Source organism: Epinephelus lanceolatus, chromosome 3 (genome assembly GCF_041903045.1).
Source record: "Epinephelus lanceolatus isolate andai-2023 chromosome 3, ASM4190304v1, whole genome shotgun sequence".
NCBI classification, from domain to species: domain Eukaryota; kingdom Metazoa; phylum Chordata; class Actinopteri; order Perciformes; family Serranidae; genus Epinephelus; species Epinephelus lanceolatus.
This window is the reverse complement of record NC_135736.1, coordinates 25404844-25432839: the sequence shown is the minus strand read 5'-3', so window position 1 is coordinate 25432839 and position 27996 is coordinate 25404844. Positions and strand designations below refer to the sequence as shown.

General features: G+C 39.9%; 3 protein-coding genes across 7 annotated transcripts; all 3 read right to left on the bottom strand.

Annotated features, from left to right (window-relative positions):
- Window positions 1-1717: 1717 nt before the first annotated feature.
- Window positions 1718-8445, bottom strand: casp3a (caspase 3, apoptosis-related cysteine peptidase a). Its single transcript, XM_033623434.2, has 6 exons — window positions 8211-8445; window positions 7691-7830; window positions 3897-4025; window positions 3639-3814; window positions 3427-3538; window positions 1718-3334 (listed from the first exon to the last, which is right to left on the bottom strand). The coding sequence occupies exons 1-6, from the start codon at window positions 8267-8269 to the stop codon at window positions 3105-3107; spliced, it is 846 nt and encodes a 281-aa protein (XP_033479325.1). The 5' UTR covers window positions 8270-8445; the 3' UTR covers window positions 1718-3104.
- Window positions 8446-12839: 4394 nt separating this feature from the next.
- osbp (oxysterol binding protein) lies at window positions 12840-23303 on the bottom strand. Of its 5 annotated transcripts, XM_078166180.1 has the most exons (20): window positions 23151-23284; window positions 21765-21934; window positions 21244-21452; window positions 20936-21098; window positions 20736-20847; window positions 20443-20641; window positions 20203-20317; window positions 19531-19594; window positions 19248-19415; window positions 18898-19143; window positions 18642-18762; window positions 18409-18512; window positions 18170-18265; window positions 17051-17235; window positions 16723-16952; window positions 16546-16584; window positions 15631-15678; window positions 14888-14926; window positions 14738-14770; window positions 14371-14607 (listed from the first exon to the last, which is right to left on the bottom strand). In XM_078166180.1, the coding sequence occupies exons 2-20, from the start codon at window positions 21896-21898 to the stop codon at window positions 14510-14512; spliced, it is 2403 nt and encodes an 800-aa protein (XP_078022306.1). In that variant the 5' UTR covers window positions 21899-21934; window positions 23151-23284; the 3' UTR covers window positions 14371-14509. The 5 variants fall into 5 exon arrangements, with proteins under 5 accessions (XP_033479322.1, XP_033479323.1, XP_033479324.1 ...); XM_078166181.1 differs by lacking the exon at window positions 16546-16584; XM_033623431.2 differs by lacking the exons at window positions 14371-14607; window positions 14738-14770; window positions 14888-14926 and adding an exon at window positions 12840-13897.
- A 1803-nt stretch (window positions 23304-25106) lies between these two features.
- On the bottom strand, window positions 25107-27942 carry sart1 (spliceosome associated factor 1, recruiter of U4/U6.U5 tri-snRNP). Its single transcript, XM_033625065.2, has one exon. It carries the CDS (start codon window positions 27603-27605, stop codon window positions 25281-25283), a length of 2325 nt encoding a protein of 774 aa, XP_033480956.1. The 5' UTR covers window positions 27606-27942; the 3' UTR covers window positions 25107-25280.
- Window positions 27943-27996: the final 54 nt, after the last annotated feature.

Genomic DNA, 27996 nt, shown 5'->3' with positions numbered 1-27996 from the left:
TTTATTTCTTAGAAATTGTTTACCAGTCTTAAATTGATAACAGCAGTCATTTTAATGCAAAACTCAAAACGTTTAGCAAAGTGTTGCCTCAAAGACATACAACTAAAACAAAAAATGGCCACAAAGAGAAAAACCTGCATGATTCAGAGCAATATATATATATATATATATATATATATATATATATATATATATATATATATATATATATATATATATATAAAAGTCACTAAAAAGGAAATTTGTCCAGAACAGACTGAGAATTTACATAATATTAATGACAACAATAATAAAAATAATAATAATAATACATTTAAATATTATGTGAAATGGGCTCAAAAAGTACCACAGAGTTCAAACAGCCCCATCAAATAATTGTCAAAAGGTAAGATACCTTAATACTTGTAGCCTATTTATTACAGGGCTGATGTCCTCGATTATATTATGATTATATTATTATACAGGAGTGTCTCAAGTATTTACAGATGTTTTTAGCGGCAATGAAGGGACATACAGTTGTTTTTAAATACAGGTAAGTCTTTGTTGGCTCATTAGCACCTCCAACTGGAACAGGTCACAATAACTTTACATATTAACACCATATGCTTGACTGTAGAGCTGCAGTGATTCATGGGTTGAAATTGTTATCAAAATCTGTTTTGATAACTTGATCAGATTATTAATAATTTGTAAAATATTCTCCAGTTTAATTGTAAACTCTTTGAAGTTCAAGTCTAATGTGAATAACAGTGAATACAATAAAATTAACAGTCTCACTGGTAAGGAATTATTTACTTTAGATTGCATATGCTGCAGAGTTTATCCCAAAACTTTAATCTTAGCATTAAAAAGGATAAGGAAATTGAGCGCCTGTCATGCTTGTATACTTGCACCCATTTGTGGCTATATTGTGGTGCAATTTGTTAAATCATCTTCTGATATTGCTGGTGTTTGTAAGTGTTGTATAAGTGTCCGCCTCTGCGTTCACCACATCCAGCAGGTACTAAGTGGCCTGTTGTTTGTTACAGCTAGTTTAGGTAAAGTGCGTTTGTGTTGGCAGTGAAGGAATCTGAGGCCCAGTTTTATTTGGCCGAGGGCCTCGGGATCTGGTGGCCCAGTTCTTCTCACCTCCAGGCCTGCCAAATCTGGAGTAATCCTGCCTGTTTACACTCAAGACTGTGTGAACAATTAGACCCTTTACTGCATTTGTAGAGGTTGACTATTGCACAGGATAATGTACTAAACCCAGCTACGGGCAGTTAATGCAGAAGGCAGGTTAATTCTCAGTCAGAATATTATTTATTTTTTATTACTGCTGTAGCCGTTCTTGCTGTACAAAGCACTAACAGTAGAACTGGCACTTAAACTCTTTCACACAACACTTATGTTCATGACTGTGGCAGACTGATGTGAAACAAAAATATTACTGGAAATGCAAAACTTATTTCAAATTACATTTTAGGGATCTCATAGTCTAAGTATTTTCATTTTAAATGTAGTATTTTGATGACAATATATATATGTAATTTATTCAATTTTTAAAAAAACATTTCTAAGATTCCTCCGCATACCACTAGAGGGAACTCACGCACCACCAGTGGTACATGTACCATAGTTAACCAATGCCACATGAGAATGTGAGCGCTTAAATTTTTAGGAGCACCATAGATGTTGATTTTCTCTACTGTAAGAGCCAAAAACAAAACCAGTAACACCATTTACACACAAAACAATGGAAAGTGGTTTTTATTTTTCAGGAAAGCATTACACCAACCTCACAGTATCACTGCTTACAAAATAGTGATATAAAAAAGAAGCCAAATAGTGACGTAGGATACAACTTAAAAACTGGATTGTCAACCAGTGAAATATTTTAACAGCAAAAGTGATTTTAGCTGGTTTGCTGTAAACATTTACTCGTAAATGACCAGCACCTGGATTAGTACACCATCAAATTGTGCTTTGTCTGTTATAAATCACTCACTGCTGATCATTACATACAAAAGTATGACTCACTGTTTCAAAACAGCTGACTGGAAATCATTTTTTAAGAAGTTAATAGCTGTAAGTATTAAAGCGAAGCGAAAATGCACCCTATTTTCCTTTTAAGCCTTAAAAACCATAAATACAAGATACAGCCTAGCATGAAATGTAAACTTGTGTTCAAGTATGAAACTGAAAAATGAAAACATTGTGCAAGTTCGATGGCTTTACTCATGCATGCTATGAAGCCTTACACTGACTTATATGAGAACTTTCACAGGCACCAGTTCATTCAAAGAAATCCATATTTAGAAAATGAAAAACATAAAAAAAATGTAATTCTGAAAAAACCAACAAGATAGCTTGATGGATAATCCTGAATTTGCTACACAAAACTGTTAAATTTACCTGCTGAGTGCAGCATCTTGGCTTCACACAGCTCATCACGTACTGTTTCAGTGAATAATTATTACTGGTTTCGCTACATTGACTCAATATTTAAAAAAAAATAATGTATATGAAAAAACAACAGGCACAGAAATGACAGACATGATCCCTTCATTACAAACGTCTAAAATAAACTGCTGACTCATAAAACAACTGATGTAGAGCAGGAAGCCCATCTATGGTTTCATGATTAACAAATATAGAAGGTCAAACTTCCTATTAAACTGGCTCCCAAAATGTTTCCCTGAAATGTGTACAGTGTAAAGAGAAAAGAGGCATTCACTGGTAGGAAACTGTGAACTTGGAATTACAAGGTCGATCATGTTTTATCTTTAGATTCATTATTTTTCAGTGTTGTTTTTTGTTTTTATTTCAAATTGACATTGTTTTAAAAAATAACCTTTATCAGGTTAAATGTTTAAGAGAAAATACAGAATAATATTTCAGAAGGCGTAAACTTTTAATGCCTTATCTCAGAACTGTACTCCACACATAAAGTACCCTATAACACCAAGCTTGTGAAAAGTGACACATCTACTCTCCCAGAAACATGTTAGCTGAGGTGTCAAGAGATATTCAGTCAGACAGTGTAACTAAAATAATTCACCAACACCAACTTGTACACATCTTCACGCCTTTCTCCCACAGATGAAGGCCGTAGGCTTCTGATGACTTCAAGGAGAGAAATACATCTCTTTGGTCAGCATTGACACAATGCATGGGATCTGTTTCTTTGCATGAAAGCCTGGTGAATTAGAGACAGACTCAAACTCTACTGCCACCTTGTGGTTCACTCGTGTCATGATGTGCTGAAGCTCCACGTCTTTCCCATATTTGGTGATCATATCACACAGTGACTGCATAAACCAGGAACCGGTCATAGTGTTCCTCCATGAGTAGTAGCCTGTAGACAGAAGAGTGATTGAATAATGGGCATGTCAATACAATAAATAAAAAAGGGATTAATAAGTATACGGTGTTTGTGTGAGTATTAACCTGGAGCTGTGGAGAAGGCATAGAGAAAGTCAGCTTCTACAGGGATCTTGGTGATGCCATCTTCTACACTGTCTGTCTCAATGCCTGCATCCAGATCAGTGCCTCTGCAAGCCTACTCGATGTGCACACAAACAAAACGACACTTGGTTACACGTCACTTTAGCAAAGCTCAATGGAAGTCAGCGCAGGAAGGAGACGAACTCTTACAATACCTGGATGAAGAAGAGTTTGGGTTTTCCCACCAGCGATCTGCAGCGATCGCCTCGAAAAAGTGACGTCAGGTACTTGAGCTCTACTGAACCATCTGTGCCAAAGAACACACCCTCGTCTCCATGACTCAACAGGACGCAGACGAACGAGGCATTGCAGCTGTGATCTTCCTTTGATGCTGAATAAACAGAAATGTACAGCATTTAATATATATTTTGTGCAAGATGTTATAAAAAACAGCAGGTGAATTCTGAACTTACCAGAGATTAAAACCTGTTTCAACTGCTCGACTGACTGGTCGTTGTAAACCTTCACTTTATAACCCAGCTTCCCAAACACTTTCATAGCATTGGCTGCATCGACATCTGTTCCGTTTCGTTGATTCATGCCTTTAAATAACAAAGCAAAGACAATCCGGTTACTTGAACACAATGAAAATGCAACTACAAAAAATATTTTTAAAAAGGAACCAACATATTTCGCTTCCCCGTAAACAGATTTAACCATCAGCACACACTGTAGACAAGTTTGTTATAAATTGTAAAAGGCCCTGCACACCCACGATACCCGACACAAAGATGATTAATTGTTTTAGCCAGTGAGACTTCTTCTATCACAAGTTTTCCCACAATACAATATTACATCGATGCTTTGGACAACAATACGATATTTGCCGATATCACAAAGTCTAGCACAATACAATTTTGATTAAATTCAGGTGCCTGCAATGTATATGACACTGTAACAATTAATACCCTCATTGTCTTCTTCTTGCTTAATTACCATAGTCTGGGTGGCAATAGGCAGCTAGCACTGTTTGAATGTTTAGGAAGCAGGTGTGCTTAGATGGAAATGGCGACACAGACATGCCATGAGAATTTCAAATTAAAGGCATATCTTAAAGATGACGTATTAGTACACCCCTAGTATGCGGGGTATTTTGTTTACGTGCCTCACAGGGCCATGGATTCGGCTTGTTTTGTGGGCGACATTTCACTGAAGTGAAAACCACGCCCAACCTGCACACACCCATACTGTGATGGTGGGACTTTAGAGTGCACCCTTTCTTGTCTGGTTACCTCACATAAGTTCCACATATCTTCAAACTAATTGGCCAGAAAAGGTGAAAACACCTACACAGGTGTAAATAATTAAATTATTGCTGGGTGAGTAGCATTGCTGTCAAACTGTCGTGGCTGATTAGGACACCTGAATAGTACGGAGCCATTGTAAGTTATTCGTTACACCTGTTCTTTCTCTTCTATGACGTGTTAAAGTGTCTGCTGGGAAAGAGGCAGTTCAATATATATAAGAGATCCCTAAGACAGGAGTGAACACCTCTTATTTAGGTACAGTAACTGTGGTCACTTTCCCTGCTTTTACACTAAATCTTATTTGCTCTGGCACAAAATGCTGCGATTATCCTGGAAACATACATGGGAAATTACAGAGTTGTGTCAAAGTGTACACATATCTACCATAACAGGAATCTTTTTCTTGGTTGAACAGGCTAAACCACTGCTGATGTTTATCCCACTAATATAATGTTCTTGCTCATGGAACATTGTTGACCAAGCAGTCATGTGTGTTTGGTTAGTCCTGCTATACGGGTTTGTCAAACACAAGTCTGACAGTAAAATGAGACGTTATACAGTAACGGTGATGCAGACAGAGCAGACTGAAGTTGCACTCGCTTGCATTGATATCCCAAGGTCTTCTCAGACAGATAATAGAGGCTCTTTCAATAACCGCATAGCAGCTTTTCAAGCTTACATTGCACAGTGCGACTAAAAAGTAGGCAAGGACTGAGGTCATACAGTCTCTCCAACTATTGTAGACAGCAGACATCTTTATATCCAAACAGAAGGACGCACTGGATAAACATTCCCTTATGGGTCCTGCTTTACAAAATGATTATGAGCATCAAAAGGACACACGTGACAAAGCTGTAATGGCTGTCCTTCTATATCCTGCCACGCTAAAAGAAGACTACCACAATATCCAAGGGACTGGGCCGTTCAATAAATGTACAGACTTAACTTTCACATACACATAATTCTCCACAGTGTTTATCAAACATGAAAGAGGAACTAATTAAACCACGGGTACACATGTGATGCCAGATCATACAGTGTGTCATGTGGGTACCTGAACTTCCTGAAGAGCCACTGATGGCATGCTAGACCGGGAGTTATTGAATTATCTTATTAAATGTAATGATGCATACAAGGATAAGTACAACTGCCTGCTTGTTCTCATTCTCACTAAAGCCAGCGAAAGGCCTTCGACAGAGCTAACGTGAACATCTCATTAACTGGCATGGGATGCAGTTAAATTGGATCCATGGCAACACGAGTAAATTGGGTCCCTGAGCACACAGCCTCATGAAGGTGTGGATGCCAGATGATTGATCTGCTCTGTTGTACACTGAGATGTCCATTTCTGTAAAGAACTTTTGTGGAGCTCACACTTATCATCAGTCCTGCTGATGCAGTCGGACAGACAAACCTGCCCAACACAAACTTGTCACCAGACAGAGGAAAAGTGAGCCCCACTGATTAGAGATCTCACCGTGAAGTTCAAGGTAATCAAGCAATTGCCGATTGACCAACTGCATAGAAGTGGCATCCCCTCACAATTAAAGGCAGATCCATGAGTGACATCTAAAGAAGGAGTCCCCCTCACTCAGCTTTCTGACAGGGATGTCCTCACACCAAAGTAATCTACTATAACTGAGGGACCAAGTAGAGATGCCTGTGTGGGAACTGGAAACAACACTACACGGATACCAAAGGCACCTTTACAGCCAGCTAACCTCTTACTCCTAATGAAATATTTAATGGTGTACATCTGAGCCAAGAGAACCATTAACCCTGGACTAACTTCTTGGTTTAGTCTAGATCAGTGGTTTCCAACTGGTGGGTCCCAGTCCAAAAATGGGTTGTGGGTCCATTCTGAATGGACGCCAAGTGACTCCCGAATGTGTCACGTCTGTAGAAAACACATTTTATTTTAAAAAACAGTGAATTTCTAGCACAGAGCTTTTATTTTTTAATTGCTGTTTCCTGCTGTAGAGTGATTGACTAACAAAAAACAATTTGAGAGAGCCAGAAAACAAGCTCAATGACATGGCCAAATGCAAGTATGACCCTAAATATGTATTAAACTTTTTGAACCTTGACCTGAACCTGGACCTGGACCTGTTGGGAACCACTGGTCTAGATTATTTAAGCTTTTCAAAATGGCACAATTTGAAATCTCGATGAATCTTTTTTTGGATTGCAGGAAAATACCACCAAACCTGACATCAAGAGAGAATGACTGGGGATACCAAATCATTATTTTTATTACACTGTAACTATAAATTACTTTTTTGATGTGAAATTGGTGTTGAAAATGTGACAAATAACAAGTGCCTATCATGAGAAGAGTTATTTTGTCAGACTAGAGACAAAAATTCAAGGGTATTTACTATTTAAATTACAATGACACTGAGAAAAGAATGGCATGTAAATATTCACCTTAAAGTTCATGTAACCACCTGATACTTATCTTTACTTAAAATTACTTACTTAAACATTTCTGCTAAAGAGTTTCAGCACTAAGTAGAGCATTAGAGATTAAATCTGAACCAGGCACTGTATCAAATATAACATTTTCCACAGGTAATATGTGAGGCGAGGGACTACAAGTAATTGTTTTCATTATCTTGTCACTATTACTACAAATTAATATTTGGATAATACATTTATGTATAAAATAAAGCAAATAACAAGTCCCTGTCGTGTGAGCCTAATCTTTACTTTGTCTGCCTAGTCTAAAACCCAAGGTTATTTACCATTTAGATTACACTCATACAAAGATATGCAAAGCAAGTAATTATTCATATATTGCTGGTACCACCAGAGTCTACTGTACTAAAGTAATAACTTTATGTTAATGATATTCAGCACTACAAAAATTCAATTTAAACCTGGTTTAACAAGTGTTTAGAGCAGTTTAAGTTATGCCAAATACCCTGACCAAAAAAAAAAAGAAAGACCAAAATAAAGACCTGTTTTTCTGTCAAAGTTCTTGTTGTTGATGATGATGCACTGGCCGATGCTGGGGAAATTCAGACTGTATCTGAAGCTGTGTGCGCTGGGCTTGGCGTCCACGTCCATGGGAGCAGAGGCAGACGAAGACGACCCTGACCTGAGGGACAACAACACCATAAAACACTCCATAATCTTTAAATCAACAGCAATGCACACAAAAGAAACCGCTAATCCAAGGTGAGGAGGAGGAGGCATTTAAAGTGAGCAGTCTTTAAACCTGCAGTACTGCTTCATATAACGTTATGACATGAATAACACAGTGCTAAAACAATCTGTAGACACACAAACAAAAGCTAGTATTTCATTAATAACTAGCGGGTGAAGTTTTATGTTACTTACAGGATAGAGGGGAGTTTGGAATATTAACAAAGACGAACAGCTTCCTCACCATTGTTGGTCAGGACAACAATGAGCTGCTAGAAATAAAGATAGCTAACTTAATAACTAGCTAACTAAGCGAAATTAACCGTGACTTACCATTGTCCGTCGCTACTCTTTGCGTCTGTGGAGTCTTCTCCAGGTCCGTTAACCGACATATTCCTAATTTAGTAAATTAACCACACAGTAACACAGTGAATTTACACACCCTATATGGTAAACAGCAAACTCAGCACTGCTAATGCTAATGCTAATGCTAGCGCAGGGAGATGTGAGGATGTACCCTGCCTAGCTAGTAAACAAAGATGCTGATGTCATGCGGAGAGACGCGCTCGTTTTAAACCCCCACGCCTGCCGTGTGAAGGGGCGAGTCAGGCCCAAACTCTCCCTCGTGAGGGGCGGAGCTAGTGTTTTCTTTTTCTTTTTTCTTTTCTTGTAAATACAGAGATAAAATTTGGATCATACACACGCGAGGAGATGTATGTATCTTTTCAGACTGTTTGAATTTTTACATTGTATTTATTCAATATAAACAGTCTCTAAACACACCACCCCACCCCTCACACTGAGGTCAAAATGCTGTACCAAAACCTTCACCACACTGATAGGAATAACAATTCTATATTAAATTTACTGGCCTTAAGTTAGTCAAATAAAAATGTAATAAATGTAAATATTTAAATATGATAAAATACTGGAATTAGCCTGGATAATACCTGCTGTTTTAGAGTTTCAATTTAGGACTGTAAACCCCCCCACACTGCAAAATCCCCCACAATTCCCAGAGAAGAGACACTCCTGCTTCTGATATTACTCATAATCTCTCTCTCTATATACATATTTATCTGTCTTGCTCCTGAACTCAATCATTGTAAAAATGTATCACAAAGATGTTATACCGTTCTAAGGGTTTGGCAGGTTATTATTTTTGGTTCCCAGAAAATGAAACTCTAATCTAATCTAAAGCCTTAATAGTTACAGATGCTACTTTCTACTTCCACTTTACTACACCTCTACATAAATTTGACTGTTAGTTACTAAGTAGGCCTCTGTTTCAAATCAGGTCCCTCCTCACAAAACACACAGTCAGTTTATAAATTATGATCCCTTGTTATAGACCAAAACTGTACAAAAGAATAAAAAGTCAGTCAGCTAAAGCATGCGTATTTTAGTCAGTCATTTTCAAAATATTTTTAGTTTGATATTTAAGTACACTTAGCTAACAGTACTTCTACTAGTACTAATACTTTCTCATATTACTTTACTTAAATGTAATCGTAGATGCAGGACTTCTGCTAGTAATATGATATTTTTACATACGTCATGGCACATTGCATTCTGTGTAGTGGTGGCCATTTTACATTCATTCATTCATTTTCAACCATAAGTACACACTGATGACAAACACAAATCAACAGAGAAGAAAACATGAATGGACCAGGTGAAGATCAAGTGCAACATTTCTTACTGATAGAAGCTGAGCAAAGATGCACAGAAGGCTACTTTGAAAAAAAAAAAGGGAATTATCAGGCTCAGTCTGTATGCACACAAAGAGTTGTCTGATGATCTAAACAAGTCCTCCCAATGCATTTACAGATGTTTTTCCTACTTTGTCTGTGTGAGCTCTCACACACTGGAGCAGTGGATGGGTGCAGGTCCTGCAGATTTTCAGATCTCTTTGTGTCACCACTCTAAACTCAACATAACTTCTTCTTCCAAGACATTTAGTCATTTGGTCAGGTTGTCTTTCATTTAGGCCACAGTTTGGTTGTTAACGTTCACTAAGTCTGCTTTCCAACCAGCACACTGCTGTTGCTACAGTGAACCTGCTACCAAGCCATGGGTAACCAGTTCCTGTTGCCAACTGGAGCGTGCACTCTGCACACACATGGCTAGCATAGCAGTGTCTTGTACACATGTTGGAGCTCTCCTGTTTAAAGTAGCAGTGTGGACACTGGGGATTAAGACAGTCACTGACTTTCCAGCCTACTGGATGATGCCTGGTAGTATGGACGAGGTCCAAGCACAGGTGGGCTTTGAGATTGAGTGTTCCTCTGGTGCAGCAAAGACAAAGGCGTTTGACAAGTACATCAGTGGAAAGAGAAGACGGTCAGGGACATGGACTTGTCTTGGTTGCAACATGACCCCAAAACCCACACATTTGAACTTGTCAGCCCTACTGAAGATATTGCACATTCACAACAAGGCTGTTTTTCTTTATGTAATGGACTAATACCATCATTATGCAGACCCTGTTGCCACTCTTACTAAAGCAACTTATCTGAATACTTCATATGATGACAATAAGTTAGCTACCACATGTGATTTAACAGGGGCTTTTTTCACAGATGACATTTTGATGTCACAATAGGAAAAGCTGCTTCAGTTTAAGGGACCTGGTGGTGTGCATGCTGACTCACTTGTTGTTTTAATTACCCCCCACAAAAGTTTTTTTTTTCTCCAAGTATAGCCAGTCTCTTAGTACATCCATTAAACTACATTACACCCACTACATTTTTCCAGCTGTCTTTGTAAAATGATCTCTGTCAGCTACAGGGTGTGGCAGCCTGAAACCTGAGTTAACTACACAGATGGCGCTGTACATTTCTAAAACAAAACTATCTTTTCAAATCATTTACTAACATTTTTCAGCATTTTTATGCTGCTTAGCTTGGTAAAATAAAAACCACCAAAGGTAAGCACTTCATTCAGTCTTTAATAATGACAACCTCTAACACAATTCTGTTTAAAAAACACTGCATTGAAGGACAGAAAAGGTGTGAGTCAGTACATATGTACATTTTAACTAAGGTACATATGTTTGCATTTAGCGAATTGATGGTTTAGGAAAAGTTTTCACAACAAACTCACAAAATGACAAACTCCTCAGTCGCCAACATCACAAGCTGACTGTAAAATCATAAAGGGCATGACAGATAATGGATGTATGTAAGTGCAGGAGCAGAATTGTGGGAAGCTGTGGCGTTGTGTAAAGTGACAGTTCATAACAAGAAACAATAAAGGGATGAAAAAGGTAGAAACATAAGAAAAAAATCAGATGCACATGAAAAGATGGAGCTACGCAATTAAGAGCAGTGGCTAAAAATATATATATATATATATATATATGTTGAAAAAGACAAGACAGACAGAAATATGTAATTTAAAACACACACGCTCTTCATCATGTGTTTAAATGATGTATGAAAACAACAGTAAATCACAGTAAGAGATGGTTCAGACTAAAACAAATTAATGTCATTTAAAATAAAGCCAGCCTGGCCGGTCGAGGGTGACTCAGTGTACACTGAGCTTAGACAAAATGCATCCAGTTTTGAGTAAACAATGACGTAAAAGAAAACAAAAGTGCATAACTGCCATTAGATTCTCTATCAATACCAGTTAATATTACAATTACTTTAATATATTTACACAGAAATATTTGCAATGTTGTTTTGCGATTCATTTTCAGTGTTCTCCTTTTAAGTACACTTGAATATAAAATGAATTTTCGATTTTCCACCAGCCACACAGTCCTTTCACTCGTATGACAGAGAACGACAAACACAATGACAGAATTTTTTTGCAGCGTTCACACATTTCATGTTGTGCCACATGTATACACACTGAGGCACTCTTATTGCTGTCTGTTAAAAAACTACACTCACAACACACGACAACTAAACTATCCTACGTCAAGATTAAAGCTATGATCAAGAAGTTTTGAAGGAAACCAGGAAGACAAAACACACTTGCCTCACGAATCATTGAGCCAGCAGAAATCAGCACGCAGCTCCGCTGCACTTACAATTAATCTCAACTGTTCGAAAGCCTCAACATTTACTTTGAAAGCAGAGTTTAAATGGTGGATACACATTGTTTTAAAGAGGGCACAAACTTAATATATGAAAATACTGCAATTTGTGTGCTCGAGTGAAGAATCAAAATAGAGTTGTATCTTTAACGGAAGGATTAGTCTCAATCTCATACACTATGATCAATCTAATGAGGCTCTTGCTCTCAATAACCTGGTCAACAGCTACACTCTTTTAATAGCAACTTAACATTCTGTTTTAGTTTGAGCATGCCCCCTTTAGAAATTGGAAAAAAAAAACGCATCCTCTGCCCCCCTTTTATGTCGGGGGAGCTTGACATTGCCTCGTAGGTCAGGGTCATGGTGTCCCACAAAACATATTTTTACAGGGTTTCTGTGGGTCTAAGGAACAAAGTTATAAGATTTACTTTGTAAAAATGGAAAAACTTCTGTTGTAATGACGACTACAGAATGGTACCAACTTACTCAAAATAGGTGGATTTGGTCTTAAGTTACTTTGAACTGCTGAAGGGAAAAGGTTATGGGAAAAAAAGGCAGTTTCTAAATGTTTTCGTCCCCAGTGCCATTAGTATTTCTATACATCATATTTTCATTGGTGCTTATACGAATTTGACATTACCTTTTCAACTCATGGTTTTCAATGTGGTATCATATTAACTAAAGAACATATTTTCTATTAAACTAAATGTACTACACATAGAAATGTAATTTTTCCGCAATACAAAAAAGAATAGAAAAATTACATTTAATTCTTATATAGTGAAAAAAAGGTAAATATATGTGAAGAAGAAGACTGCAGTTATTTGTTAAGATGGCCAAACCACACGACCGGGCCAAAATCTGAGGAGCAGCTAAACTATGGAGTGTTTTCATGCTGCTCAATTGTATCTTATGCAGAGTTGGGGGATATCAGGAAAAAATAAAAAAATCACACAAAGATTGTGAAATGGACTAGTGGAGTACAAAAACTAAAAAAAAGGCTAATGTGTAGATATAGTATACATCTGGAGTTCATTTAAGGGAATGAAGTAGCACCACAAATTACTATAAATGTAAAGGCAAACTCTGCATCATGTCTTGGTGTTGGTGATACTTTTTAATTTATACCAGCCCAAAGATAATAACTGAAATACGCCATTAATTACTTATTTTAAAAAACAGCATTTATCTTTTCTGTCAGAGCCACTGAAGGCCATGCATCTCTGCATGTGTGTGGTCTGAAACTGGTATAATGAATATTTCCTGTGTGAACTATTTAAAACTCTGGGTATGATTGACTCATAGTAGCGCCATGTTGGGGAAGCTGCAATAAACTCATCGCAAAAGTAGTCATAATCAGGAGTGCACAACACAACAAACACATAGACTACATGTTAGGTAGTAGCTCTCGATCTCTAAGCAACTCTTGTATATTGTAAGATGTCATCTGCTTCTGATAGTAGTGCTTTTAAAGTAAATGCATTGTGACATCACCATAAAAACCTGCTGCCAAATGCAACTCATAGGCTGTACCAAAGAACCCTGGACTGAGGACAGGTAGTGGACAAAGACAAACATCAGTGTCTGAGAGGCAGTGAGAGGGGATTCTGAACACTAATCAGCTGCAATGAGCATTGCATCTACTTTGAAGGGTGAGGTCCAGATGCCCATTACCCTGAGCAAATTACTGCTGCAAAAGGGGAGTCGAGTAAGGTGATCAGTTGAAGCTACGGACACTGCAGACAGGTCGATGTCAGGCTTGATTCCCCCCTTTAGCTGATGTGAGGTTGGTACACCACAGAGGAAGACAGACTGACTCGGTGGGGGGGTTAGAAGATGTCAGGGCACATGTCCCAGCTGCCTTGGTCTTTCGCCTCCCAGTAACCGCCCTTGTAGATGTGCAAGGTCTCTCCGGAAACGGGGTCGTCAAACTTCTCAAACCACAGTGCTTGGTAGTTGTCTGGATGGGCACCTAAAGGAAAAGACACACACTTTTACAGAGAGGAAGCTTTAGAAGGACCTGAGGTGAGGGTTAAGAAGCCACTGAGCCATGTTAACACATCATGCTTATATGAAGCAGACATGCTCTCAGATGGTTGACAAAGTGATAGTTAATGTTTCAGATGGCATCGTCTTCAGATGCACCTTACTCAAACCAACCAAACATGTTGTCAGTTTGGTTTGTTTGCTTGTCTGTCAGCAGGATTAAAAGAAAAAACGACTGACCCAAATTTCATAAAAGTCGATGGAAAGCTGTAGCGTGGGCCAAGGAAGACCCCACTACATTTTAGAGCAGATCACAATCACAGGGCGGATACACAAATCATTTTTCGAGACAAGAGGTCTGTCCTCTCTGGCTGCCCTTCTAATTATGATTACGATTACTCAATGAAGTCGCCAATTTGCTCCTGTGCCATATGAAGAAAGATTCATCCTCACAACCAATGCCCACACTACACAGGATCACAGTATACTGAGCAACGAGACAAAATGCTACTCTATAATATTCAAGTTCTACGTTTGTGCCAATTCTACAGTGAGCTACAGTCCTCTATGAGGTTCCCTAAAGACTACCAACACAAACCTAGATAACAAGACTAAATAAAACAGGGGATAAAAAAGAGCAACACTGTTGTGACTTGCTTTTGACTTGAGCTCCATGAGGACCTTCATTGCCTTCCACTGAGAGAGAGCAAGTTGCAGAGGATGTAAAGAGGAAATGGTGAACAGAGTGGCTCTTCAACTAAATTGAATTACTGGAAAATGTGAAATAATTGCACTGTATGCATTATGCTATGATCAGAATACTTGCTTTGATAAGGGGAGATTGTTGGTCCATAAGGGGCTGAAAATAGAAGAATTGAGGATGAATCTTTGAGAGTTAAGACATAAAGGTTTGGGTATGATCTGAAGATGGATGACACAAAGAAAGACAGTGAATGAAATGTAAGAGGCTACTTGCATGCGACAGGTGTGAGAGGGGGAGAGTCCTCTGTGTCAGCTTAACACCAGCACAAAAAACAAGGATGTGAATCCACAACTCAAACAAAATCCAAATGCCACACAAATTTCTTGTTTATGTTCATTTTAGAAGTGCTGTGGGTAGCATTTCAAGCAGAATAGGCTCTTAAAGTATATATTTTGACAGCTAAATTCTAAACATTTTTAAACTCTAACTCATATATCATCTGGTGTCACAAAGAGGACCTCTTTTTCTTGCTATCTTTGGCGGCACTCAACTGCCCTTTTCCCATTTGTGCTGTAAAGAAATATTTTTTTTTAGCCATAAACAGGTTATATTTAATTCAATCTAACTTGGTGGCAATGTGGAGGCTGATACAAGCTACAGATTTTCTTGGTGATGGTGTCAGCTGTTAAAAGGAATTCAAGTTACTGAAAAAAAGGTAAAAAAATTTAGTGATGTTGAGTAATATATAACCTGTCATCATGACACTTGTAGCTCCGCCCACCATAAAAAAGAACAGTTGTAAATGCCAAGTGAGAGAATCTTGACCATTTTGTTCTGAACAGCACGTGACAAAAAGCAAGTTATCGACACATAGTAAGTGTAGTGAGAACAAGCCTATCAACTTCCCATGGATAAATGGATATATATGGTTCATTTTGCTGCCACTGCTTTGATAAAATGCTACTCAAAGCACCTTTAAAATGACATATCACGGTAAGCTGTGAAGTGATACTTGCTTTCATCAGAAACCTCATTTGCTTCTGTGCCAGTCTCCACGACATCAGCTAAACGGAACAGAAATGGATGAAGGGATGGTAACAGTGTTTGAGAGATGATGTAGAAAACATGTGGTACCTTCCTATTAAAAACATATTGTTTATGTGTTTTGGCATCTAGAGTTAAAGCTGGGGTAGGCAGTTCCATAATAACCTTCAGCATATTGTAATTCAAGTGGTCTGAAAGAACAAAAAACTTCTGCATCTCCTCTTGGCTTTCTTTTCAAGTGTTCTTATTGGCTGTTCTACAAATGCAGATGTGCATGCACCTCCCTTCAGATAGTGAAGCCTAATTCAATGGTGGAGAATCTTGCAGAGAAAGCTGCTATTCTAGCATTGGCAACAACTGCCCACACTGTAAAGCACCCCAAAACAGGAAGACTGACTTATAAAAAACAGAGTGTGAAAGAGAATCAGTAAATGAAACTCAAAAGGTGTCAATATTGTGACACGTTTCAGAAATAGAGAAAAAATGCATCCAATAGTTTAGCCTTCTGCTAACCGTAGTCAAAAGCTGCGGCTAATTTAAGTTCATGTTTATGTAGCTAGCTAAAACCTCGAGTCACAGTATGTGATCTCAAAGAGCTTAGAAGGCTCACAAGTTTGCAAAGAAAACAGGACAGCATCGGAATCAGAATCGCGATCAAGATGATTGAAATGAATGGCTACTGCTCATACAGGATACTGTATAACACCTGTGTGCATAAACTGTGCTTGTCTGGTGGGAGGGGCTCAGGACAGAGAGGGGAGAGCTGCAGGAGGAGGGCATATTTTCATATTCTTGGGTCTTTCTCTGCCTCTTCCACAAAACTGCCTACCCCAGCTTTAACGCAGCTTCTATCAAGGGTGGGGAAAGGCTAAGAGAAGAGTACTTGCTTTTCAAGGCTGAATCATTGACTGAATCCTCGCAGACAGCTTAGAGTTGAGACAGAGACAGGCAGACAAGGTATTTCAAGACAGACAAAGTGGGCAGAAGATGAATGGACAGAAAAACATTGAACAGAAACACCAGACAGAGAGGTTAACTCCAAAACAAATTTCATTCTCTGTTACCTTCCTCAGGTGAGCTGGCTGCTTTAACAGCCTCCCTCTCCCTCTCTCGGCGGACAGAGCGCTGTTTCTCTTCTATCCTCTGCTTCTCCGCATTGGCCTCATCCCAACGGCCGTCCTCCATTAACCTCTGGTCAGGGCGTCGCCGACTGTCCGTTGGCGCCACTCCCTCTTCAGGTTCATTGAGTGTCAAGGCCAGTGAGGAGAAGAAGTACATGTTTTCTGCTCCCTCCCTAAAGTCACCACCATAAAAGATCAGGGTCACAACAACTTACAAGGTGTACACACTGTCCCAGCTCTACCAGCAATCTTCTTTAAAGCAGAAACTCACGGTAAGGGGTTCTTTCTCCAGATTTCTTTGGCTTTGAGTGTCTGATAGACAGTCCTCTGTTTGCCTTCAGTGCCGTTCTCGCCTTTACTGCTCTGCATCACCCGAGAAAACTCCATCTTCTCATCCCAGGTTCCTGACAGCACATAATGGGCCTTCCCGTCCTTATCTGTTACTACTCCTGTTACCTGACGGACAAACACAGCTCACAGTTAAAGAGTGGAATCAGAGAGCCCACAGTGGTCAGTACAGGAATTCACATTCAACTTACACTTAGTGGACACCCTGTTATCTGAAATCTAATGCAGTTAAATACAGCAGCTCTGCTAAATTCTACCTCCATTACATTTACAATGTTCATTTTTTGATTGACATTGTGGGAAATGTGTAAATTCAATTACACATGAATATTAGAGACACCTCTCAATATACTGCAGTCTCTGATCTCAATGCTGCAAGTAGACTTAGGTAGAAAATTGTATTGGATTGCACCTAATAAAGTGGCAAATGAGTGTATTTTGTTTATTTGGTGTTAATTAAAAGCAGAAAGCCATATCCACGACACTGAAAATAATTTATCAACATTATTTCTGTCAATTAAAATTCAAATTTAAAGCTACAGTTTATAAAAATAAGTTATTTGCTGAAACTGTCACTATATTCACACAGAATTACACAAGACAGATACTGCGAAAAAAACAAAATGTCCCTCTGCCTCCTCCTAGTGCTCTTAGTGGCAGTTGCAAGTGTCAAGAAGTCTCCAATGCAACCATGTCAATCACTGCTCAGGAACTGTGGTCAAACTGTCAAACTAGGCAATGTTGATCAAGTATGAATCAAGATTCTGTTACTACATTGCCTATTTCTTACCTCACATGTATTCAGAAACATATTTTAGTGTACTGTTTAGCTGTAAACTGTGAAAGCCTGTGACCCAGCCAGTTGGCAAGGCTTTGTTTTCGCTTGACTGTTTGCAACATGATGGCTGGGTCACTGAAACTTTCAACTTTCTCACTGAGGATATAAAGCTTAATTTAATATATGAAAGATTCTTTAACGTTTTAAACACATGCAATACGTTTTATATGATTAAAAACAACAATGTATAGAAAAGCGAATCACCTTTCTTGGTACATCTCTGGAGAAGTAGCTGTAGGGAGCAAACTTGAGGTGGCAGCGATCTCCTGTCTTGTGGTTCACCACATCTATCTCCCCTGACTGGAAGGGGACAAAGTGTTTTGTTGCTGAAGCATTAAATTATAAACCTTTAAAGTAATAAGCAAAGTGTTCTATAAAGACATCTATATCATTTATTTATCCCTGAGTAGTTAGCTGTAAGGATTTGTCAGCTTTAAATATACCTGGTCAATCCATAATTTTCCAACGATGATGTTGTGTACTGTTGTAGTCACTTTCTTCCAAGAGTAGTGATTGTTGCTCTTGTCAAATAAACACTGGATAGAACCTGAGACAGAGAGGGAATAATGTTAGACCTGGTGGCAGTGGTCATTTTTAGCTTGCTAACCCAAGTATTATTTTAAATATAAGAAAGTGTGCTGCTCAGACTAGCTATTTGGTCTGCACACACACTCACCTAAAGGCATGATGGAGAGATATTTTCCTCTAAACTTGCTTGCCAGAGTAATTTCTTGTCTGAGGGTCCAGCCTTTCTCAGACATGGCGTGGTGAGCAGCAGCAGGCGGGTGGTGACTCACCTGAGAAGAGGCGAGTTAATTGAAGAGAGAGGAGAATTACAATTATGTGATGGCTTAAGACAATCCAGGTAATTAAACGTGCTTGCATAATCATCCTTCAAGCATGTTTATTTTCGCAGTGTGCTTTCGTCATACCTGTTCACAGAGGGAGCGGTAGCCACATTCGTTTAGCCGATCAAGCTCAAAGGTTTCTCCCAGCAGGGGATTGAAGGGTTTCCCTGTACGGTGGACAGTGGTGGAGTAGGAAGAGACTGTGAAAGCAGCCACATAACACATCTGCTCCAGAGAGCTCTGACATTTAGCAGCCTTATCCAGCAGCTCGTAGTACTCCAGGTCTTCAGACAGACGTTGCAGCATTGAGAGGGGCTCGTTGAAATTCACCTAGAGGGTACAAAATGACAGAGAGAGAGAGGAAGTTTTACTATTTATGATTCCTCTCACAAGGAAAAGCCACTCGGATACCAACAAGAGAACAAGTTTCTTACAGGCATTGGTATCTTTGAGAGCTCCTTTCCAATACAGTTCTTCATAATGCTCCACAGATTGAGGTAATAGTTGGGCTTGTCGGGGATACGAGTCCGTCTTTGTCTGACTGGCTCTAGCTCAAGAGGCTGTGGAGACTCTGGATTGGATGCCAAAGACAGTTCATCAAACTGGAAGGAGGAGGAAAAAAGAGCCTTGAGGGTCACATGACTGTGGAGGTGTTGACAACCAGAGAGGACAAGTCAACAAATCAGAGCCTGCTCACACAAAACAAACTTAACGTACATTTACCGACTGATCGTCCATTCCAGTCTCACTGCTGATCCCACTGACGTTGCTGCCAGATCTCCTGGTGGACAGATAAACAAGGAAGCATGACATTTAAAACAAAACAGCACACAAGGAGAGAAACTGGTAGGGAGTGATACATCACTTTGACGTCAGCAAGATATGTGACCCATGACCAGATCATCATGGCTTATAAAAATGCAGCTCAGACATTTCATATATAACCAGGACATGTAGATGCACATCAGACCCTGAACATGAGTTGCTCTGTTTGTCTTTACTAGTAGAGAATCCAGATCGTCCATCCAGCTCTTTCTATATTTCCTCATCACAAGCCATGCAGAGAAATGTCTGCACCTGTTTGATCGTGCACGGAATGGTTTTATTTCCAAAACAAACAAAAAAAAGCTGGAGTGCTTACAGTCTCTGAAAAAACGGGACAGATGGTTCTACTGATAACATCCACAAATTTTGACTATGGAAATACAAAAAAATGCTAATTAAATATATAATTCTAATATGTTACCAAACTGAACCGGACTGCTTGGTGGAAATGAGGCTTTGTGAACTAAACCAGGGGTCTTTCTAACAGGATCCCACCGCAAATACTCTTGTACTACACATATAGTACACTGCAGTGACGTTTGAAAAAGACAGACAGTTAATAACCTGTGATATTTGGGGTCAGCAGGGACAGTAATAAACTCTGCTGGGTCTTCCATAGCATCAAAGAACTCATTGTCATCATCCTCGTCACTGGCGTCACCTTTTCCTGAACCACCACCTGAGGTGAAGAGAAACAGTGGAAGAATAAATGAGGCTCAATGGGCCTCGGTTGACTGGTGCAGGTACGTGACATCAAGGGTCCAAAGGTGGAGGAAGTTCAGCTGGGGATATTAAGAGCCTTACCTTTGTTACCTAAGGCAGGATTGCTGAATGACGGGGGGAGGACCGTAGCTCCTCTGAAAGCTCTTTCCAAGTGATTGTGCTGTTTGGCCAGCTGCTCCAGAGTCTCCTCCAGCCGTATCCTCTGGTCTCTTTCAACCTGTAAGGCCTTCTGCCAGCGCTTACTGTGGCTCTGGGCCAGGGAGAGGAAGTCTCTACATGCCTTGGGGAGCACGCAAAAACAAAAACAGTTTTTCAGGAAAGGAGTCAACAACAATGTTGTGCCTTCCTCAGAAATCAACACCTGGGTAACTTACATTAATCATAGCATTAGAGGTGATTCTGAACAGTGTGGCTCTTTCGGTAACTTGTCTCATCTTTTCCCCCATGTCCCCTCCCACACGAAGCCCCTCCAGTTCTGACAAGGACCTGTGTGTGAGGAATAAAGGAATGAATAGAGGAACAAATAAAAATTACAATGACCCTTTTTTCTTTGGACAATATTGTTTCACTCTACCTTTGGAGGGCAGAACCATGCTTGACAATAAGATCATTACAGGTGTTGAGGTCCTCCACCTTGCTGCTGAGTGTGCGTAATGTGGACTGGACTTCTGAGTTACGGCAACTTCCACCCTGTCCTGAGGTGGGGGGCACCGCAGGACATTCGTCCCCCGAGTCATCTGAGGAACAAAAACAAAAAGATTTAAATACTTTCCACAAAGAGAAAGACACACATACTGTATGATGCTGGAATTTGTGCTGCTGTGGAAGATGTTTTAATATTCTTTCTCCTGCATTCTGCAACATATTTGTTATCCCTCTCACCAGATTCAGCCTGCATGCGGACAGCCTTTGCCTTGGCGAGCTCCAGAGCAGTGATCCATCGCTGGCGCTCTACTTCCGAGCTGGCCTTCAAATGGTAGGTCTGCGCCCCTCCATTGGAAATGACAAAATTGCACGAGTCCTCCACAGCAATATTGGCTGTGGCCAAGTTGATGGTGCCTCGGCATGTGTGACCCATCTCTGCCTGGGTCCTGGAGACAAACAGAATGAAAAACGGTCAAATGCAGTTTCTAATTCACCATAGGGCAATTAAACAACAATATATTTGCTTGACATTGATATTTTAAGTACTAATTTAGGTGTACTGAGCAAAATGAAAACACAAATCTATTCTCTATCAACCTCCCCACCGGCACACTTTCAACACACATTATCAAAGTTAGTAACACCCCTTGTTTGCCATGCCCCTTCCCCTTAGGTACCACCTTAGCTTCCTGTTGAGCCAGGAAAAACCCTGTAAATTCATTACATATTAAAAATTTAGCCATATACATGTAACATACCTGTAGTAAGACAAGAGTCCATTACTCAGAACAAACCAGCGTCTCTGGTAACCCTTAATGTAGTTAGTCCATTTGAAGAGCCAACCCTTGTACGTGTCTCCAGGGGTTGGAGTGGGGGGCTTAGGCTCTGACATCACGTCAACCTGTGGTTTCACTGGGTGAAGTTATAGCTAGTTGGGGGAAAAAACAAGGTTTACATTGACATTTAATTGCTGGACACATGACAACTCACTCTGCCTAATGAACATAGACTGTATGCACAAACTAGTCTTACAGACCCTAGCATCACAGAGTAAATTGGCTTGTAAATGTCCCCACCTACATGAGGTATTCCCAAAACAATAAAGGGAGGAAAGAAAATACAAACCATAGGATAACGTAAACCACAACCAGGACAATTTTTTTTTTTTTATTATTGGAAATTGTGCTTGTTTTCTGTTTAACCTGGATCGTGACATCCTATGTTCTAATTGGAAATGTTATGATGGACTAGATGGGATCTGTTTCTATGTGAAAATGTACTGTATTCTGTGGACAAGTCAATAAAAAGCATAAAAGGGAAAAAAAAGGCTTGTAAATGTCAACACATTTAGATTCATTGGCTCCTTGTGTCATCCTATTGTGACATAAATGCACTTATCATGAGTTAAACTGGGCATAATGATGTGCTAGTATAACTCTCTGGTTCTTTAGAAGTGTGTTAACATCAATAAATGCTAATTATGCAAAAATCATTAAGTAATTCCAGCCTGCGGAAGAAAACATTGAATCAACACACAAATACTACCCTCTCAGTGTTGGCTGCAATTAGTTGAATTTACAGTAACGTTATATTAATGAAGGCTGGTTGCTCGTTGTAACAGCTGTGAACGTTAGGTGAAGCCACTACTCGATGATTAGCACATTCAACTCTGTTTCTATAATGTCACTGTGATAATTTGCAGCTTAGATTCAACGTTAACTTGCTATCTGCAAACTACAACCAATGGCTCAGCGCTGACATGACTCCTAATAATCTGTTTAGCTAACGTTACTGCAACGTAACGGCAACTCTATAACACTAAGGAAAAAAAAACGCTCAGTCATGATAACAGTCATTATACTCCATCGGTTATTTTCCAGGATGACATGTTAGCGTAAAGTAACCACAGCCGGGATCATGTGAGGTGATTCAAGGAACCAGAAGCCAATTCCAAACATCAAAGCTACTTAAAACAGTGTCCGTCACTAAGCTCGCTGCTAGCTACCCAGCAGAGGAAGCTGTCAAACAGCCTGACACGTCTCAGACGATGCTAGCGATCATATTTCAGCTCTCTCAGCGTTTCTTTGTCCGATGTTTTGAGTGACATTTAGACGTGACTATATTTCCGTGACGCTGATCCTTACCGTGCAAGCCTTTAGCTGTTATAGGTGTGCATGTCGTGTTGGTTGAGGCGACGTTAGCTCGCTGGTGTTAGCTTTGCTAACTACTTTCATGGATGGAGGACAGCTACTCTGCTACAGGTTCTTCTTCTTCGCCTTCTTCTCTGAGGTTTTACCGTAGTTGGCAGTCGTGACGTCGCATTACTGCCCCCCTCTGGTGATAGTCTTCACTGCACATAACTGTACATGTGTTTATTCTTATTCTTTATTCTTTTGATGTAAATATTGTAATAACCATTATGGCACAATACATTTTTTTATGTTTGAATGTAGCACATTGCACATATTTTGTATATTTTTACACACTGACAGTCTTAAAACATATAACTTTATATATTAACATAATTCTACTTCATACTCCTATTCTTACTTCTGATAATCCTCTATCCTTTCACTATTTCAATTCAGACCAACTGTAACGAATCACAATTTCCCCTTGGGGATCAGTAAAGTATTTCTGATTCCAACTCTGAATGTCCCTTTTTAAGTCATGCAGCTTGTATAGTGTCTCATAAAACCAGACAGCCACGTTGAACCATCCACACTCTCATCACCTTTATACACTGGCATCTACTTGTCCTGTTTAATTGTGCAACAAGCACTTGTGTATATTTTCTGCATGTTAGTAGAACGTGCTCCACTGTCTCTTTTTCCTTCTGTTCCCATAATATTTCAGTTATTGCTTTTTTCTGTTATTATCCGCCTTTTCTTAACATACCTACTTTACTGTGGGATTGAGTTTTGTTACATGATTCCAATATTGTCCATTTATTTTGTGCTTTATAAATAAATTTGCCTTGCTCTTGATGTCCTTTTGCTTATTTCCACCTGGTAACTGGGAATCACAGCTGCAGACCCCTGTCACATCTGTTTGCGCATCCTTTGATCCATCAGTAAAAATCTGTACATACTCTTAACTATAGAAATGTTGTTACAGGTCTAATAGGCCATACCACAACTGAAGAGAGCTCATAAAACTGAAAAGGAAACCCTGCAGCTGATCACCAGCCACTGTCATGTGTCCCTCAACAAACCTTCATAAGGCTGCCATCTGCAAGAAGTATGAAATTCCACTCTATTTTTAGACAGTATCTAATGTAATCACTTATGGAATGTTTTACATAATATGGGGTTATGTTTCTCTAATTTTCCGTTAACTGCTGGCCAACAGTTATGTTATTGAATGTAATTCATCATAAAACATGGCCATCAGCCCACTTCCTGTGAAAAAGTATCTTATTAGTGTAACTTTTAGGATGAAACTACAGCAGTGGAAATCTTAATCTGATTTTAAAACATAACTACACCATGTGAAATTCCACAAGGCTTTTTCAGTGTTTTTTTTATATAGTTTACTGTCATTTAAGCTCTGTTGGAAACCACATTCAACTCAAAACAGGGTGTTTACACACTCTTTAATTTGATGCTTTTAAAGTCATTTTCAGCATATTTTTTAACCAACTGTTTACCAGACTGATTTTTTGACAAATAATCTTCTTATTTAAGCATTGCAGGTAAGCAGTATATATGTGCAGGGGTAAGTTTTATGTAGGAATATGGTTATTAGAGTGAGTTAGGTTAATCTACATTTTGCCAACTGCTCAGTGCAAATGTGAAGTAAAAAGACAGTGTACGGTCCAGTAATAGGTTGAAGATTTGTGTCACAAGAAATGTAAACTTTCATGCTGAACACCTTTGACTCATTTTGACAAAATTAAGATGGATAAATGCAATAATAATAGATAAAAATTTCTGACCATTAAGACCTCACAAATTCAAATTTAAGACAATTTAATGACTTTAATATGTAACAGAATTGTTACATTAACAAATTTAGCTTCTCATTAAAAGAAAATACTCATCCTGAAGCTAATTAACTCTTCACCTTGTAAATTAGCAACACAAATAAAACAAAAAACATTTCTCTAATTTGTATTCATTTTATTGGACAATTGGTTACTACAACAACAAATCTTGTATGAAGTAAGCATGAAACTGGAGCAATTACTCAACTAAAAACATCCTGTGTGCATGTGTGTATCTCTGCATGTGTCAATGTGTATGTGGTAAAGATAATTCACTCTTCCCCCAGACTTATTTTGTGATGGTGTTTGCATTCATACTTTTCCCGCTCCCACTAAGCACAATATAGGGCGTTTTCTGAGATTTCTGCTTCTCTTGAAGCAAAGCCACCGTCCCGAGAGGAGTATCACTGCTGCTCATCTTCTTCAGCAGTGCCTCTTCCTCCAGCTTTTTCATCCTCCTCTCTGTCTTCATCTTTCCAGACCCTTTCCCGTGGAATCGATGTGAAAGCTGCCTGAAAGCTTCTTTTGGAGTGAGCCTCCGCCCAGATTCATCCACATACTCAATCTTGACGTCAGGCTTGTAGCTATCCTTCTCCTTGAAATCTTGAGTGAAGCCTCTGTATTCTTCTCTGCGACTGTACTTGTCATCAAAGCCCATCTTGTCTTCAATGCAGTAGTTGTCATTAGGCAAGGCGCCTTTTGGTGCTCTGACACGGGCTACCTTCTGCATTTCAGTGTCCAGTAGACCTTTGTTTTTGCACAGAAGCAAAGCAGCAGCCAAGCCAGAGTTGACAATGGGCTCTTCATCCAAAATGGTGGCAGAGGCAGTGGAGAAATCTGGCTGTTTCTGCTCCTCATCCAAGTTAACTGTGCTCCATCCAACATTCTCATCCATTTCTGAGTCTGAATCTCCAGCATCATCTTTCTCTTCTTCCTGTTCAAAGTCCATAATTTCTTCTTGGTCCTCTCTGTTGCCTGACTGTCCGTAAGTTGGAATATCACCCAGAGTTCTGCAGAACTCTGATGTGGCGTTGAAAACGATGTTGTTCTTCCTTTCAGGATCATTTTCACTGTTGGCTTGGTCAAGTTCTTTAATCTGCTCTGCCACCTTCTCCCCAGAGTCTCTGAGAAGCTGCTTTTGCTTCAGCTTCCTCTGCTTCTCCAGTTGTTTCTGCAGCTCCTGCTCTGCCTCATCCTCCTCAATTACAGTTGGCTCAGGAAGTGTGAAGTCTTCGTCGTCACTTATGTCCATTTCTGCTGTCCTGATGTCATCGGACAACAGGGGGATTTCATGTGGCCACGTGGTCTCCTCCTTTACTTCCTCACCACCACCATCTTCATCCGCCTCTCTGCGGCCTCGACCACGTGACCTGGAGCCAAAATCAGAGTTGCGTGTGTCATCCATGAGAAGCTCATCTGCAACTGATTGCTTCTCCTTCTTCCTGATCTTCTTCACACGGCGTTTGGTCTTTTTAAAGCCCACCATTTCTTGAGGTGTGTAATACTCGGAGGCAATAGTGAGAGCAGGCATTTCCAGGGACTGTGCCTGGTTTCGTAGAGCATCTCTCATGGCCTGAAGCTCCCGCTCTCGCTCCCCATCTGCATGGCCCCCAGTATTCAGCCGGAAGCTCTTTTTCTTTTCACCTTCAATTTCCTCATCATACTTTGACAGTACAGAGTGGGGCTTAAAAACAACCATGTCATCCACAGTCTCTTCTTCTTCGTAGGGCTTGTAATCTGGCTTTTTCTTTTTTAACTCCACATTCTTTTCTGCTTTTTCCTTATCCACCAGTCCCACGTTTACAAGCACATCTTCCTCCTCTTCAAGCACACCTTTGTCTTCTAGGGTCAGGATAACCGTTTGGCCCTCAGAGAAAGAAGACACTTTGTGCTGCACTTTGAGTCCCTTTAGATCTTGAGATGTGTAGGCATCCTTTTTGCTTTGTGCAAACTCCTCCTCTACCAGACTGCTGACACCAAACTCCTCATCCATCTCTTCCAGAAGCTTGGCTCTTTTTTCTGCCATTTCTTTTTCTTTTGCAAGCTTTCTGCTTCTCTCAACCCAAGCAGCTGTGTCATCCAGCCAGTCATCATCTGCCAGGCTCTTGACTTTTCCCAGTTTCTGGTTCTGGATGCGTTTTTCTTTCATAGCTGCAAGCTTCTCTCTCATATCTTTCTGCTGCTTGATGAGAACGGGGTTGATGGTCTCAGCCACTATTGGCTCCTCTTTGGTGCCGAGCTCCTTCTTGTTGTCATTTAATTCCAGTGGCTTCAAACCCAGCTTGGCTCTGAGTTTGTTGGTCTCCTCAATGCTGAGAGATGCGTCTCCGCTTGCAGACTGGGGCTCCACTTCTGTATTGCTTTCTTCGTAACCAAGATCAACTTTCTCCTTTTTCACTCGTGGCTCACCGGTGCTCCTTTCACCTTTGCTGCGGCTGTCCCGTCCGCTTCGTTCCCGGGATCTGGAGCGTTTTCGTTTCTCTTTATCCCGAGTCCCATCCCGGTCTGAGCCATCTCTTTCTCGGTCCTTGTGGCGATGTTTCTTACGCTCGCGACGGCGCTCTTCAGTGTCCTTGTCGCGGCTCTTCTCCTTGTGTTTCTTGGATGACCCCATTATTTCCTCTGTCGATCACAACAGTTGTAATTAAAAAATGCAACTGTTGTTAAAAACTTGTGTGTCGAACAAGTGGAAGGATGTTGCTAGTTCTCCTTCGCTAACTATCTTGAATTAGCTTTGAAGCTAAGTGGCTAATCGACGACAGAACTCACTCGGCGCGGAGGTAAAAAGAAAACCTCACAGTCAATATCCGATATTTATCGACGATTAGTAGGGATGTGGCAGAAATACTTAGCTATGTGTTTTCTTCACGCCAGTTTAACCATCTATCTCCGCGTTCATCCACAGGACTTCATACTCAAACAACACCAAACGACATAACAACGGTTTCCGGCAAAAGCACTTCCGGTAGTCGAAGATTAGCTAGTGGCTGATGTATAACGTTACT

Bases quoted from the DNA above. Each gene is read 5' to 3' on its own strand.
- osbp (XM_078166180.1), bottom strand. From the start codon at position 21,898: ATGTCAGAGCCTAAGCCCCCCACTCCAACCCCTGGAGACACGTACAAG. The intron at 18,266-18,408 runs GTATATTTAAAG...GTCCCCTTCCAG, and splicing joins GAAAATTATGGATTGACCAG to TCAGGGGAGATAGATGTGGT. The intron at 14,608-14,737 runs GCAAGTATTCTG...GCTCTCTCTCAG, and splicing joins AACAATCTCCCCTTATCAAA to TGGAAGGCAATGAAGGTCCT.
- casp3a (XM_033623434.2), bottom strand. From the start codon at position 8,269: ATGTCGGTTAACGGACCTGGAGAAGACTCCACAGACGCAAAGAGTAGC. The intron at 7,831-8,210 runs GTAAGTCACGGT...GTTGTCCCTCAG, and splicing joins AAGAGTAGCGACGGACAATG to GTCAGGGTCGTCTTCGTCTG. The intron at 4,026-7,690 runs GTCTTTATTTTG...TGTTATTTAAAG, and splicing joins GAACTTTGACAGAAAAACAG to GCATGAATCAACGAAACGGA.
- sart1 (XM_033625065.2), bottom strand. From the start codon at position 27,605: ATGGGGTCATCCAAGAAACACAAGGAGAAGAGCCGCGACAAGGACACT.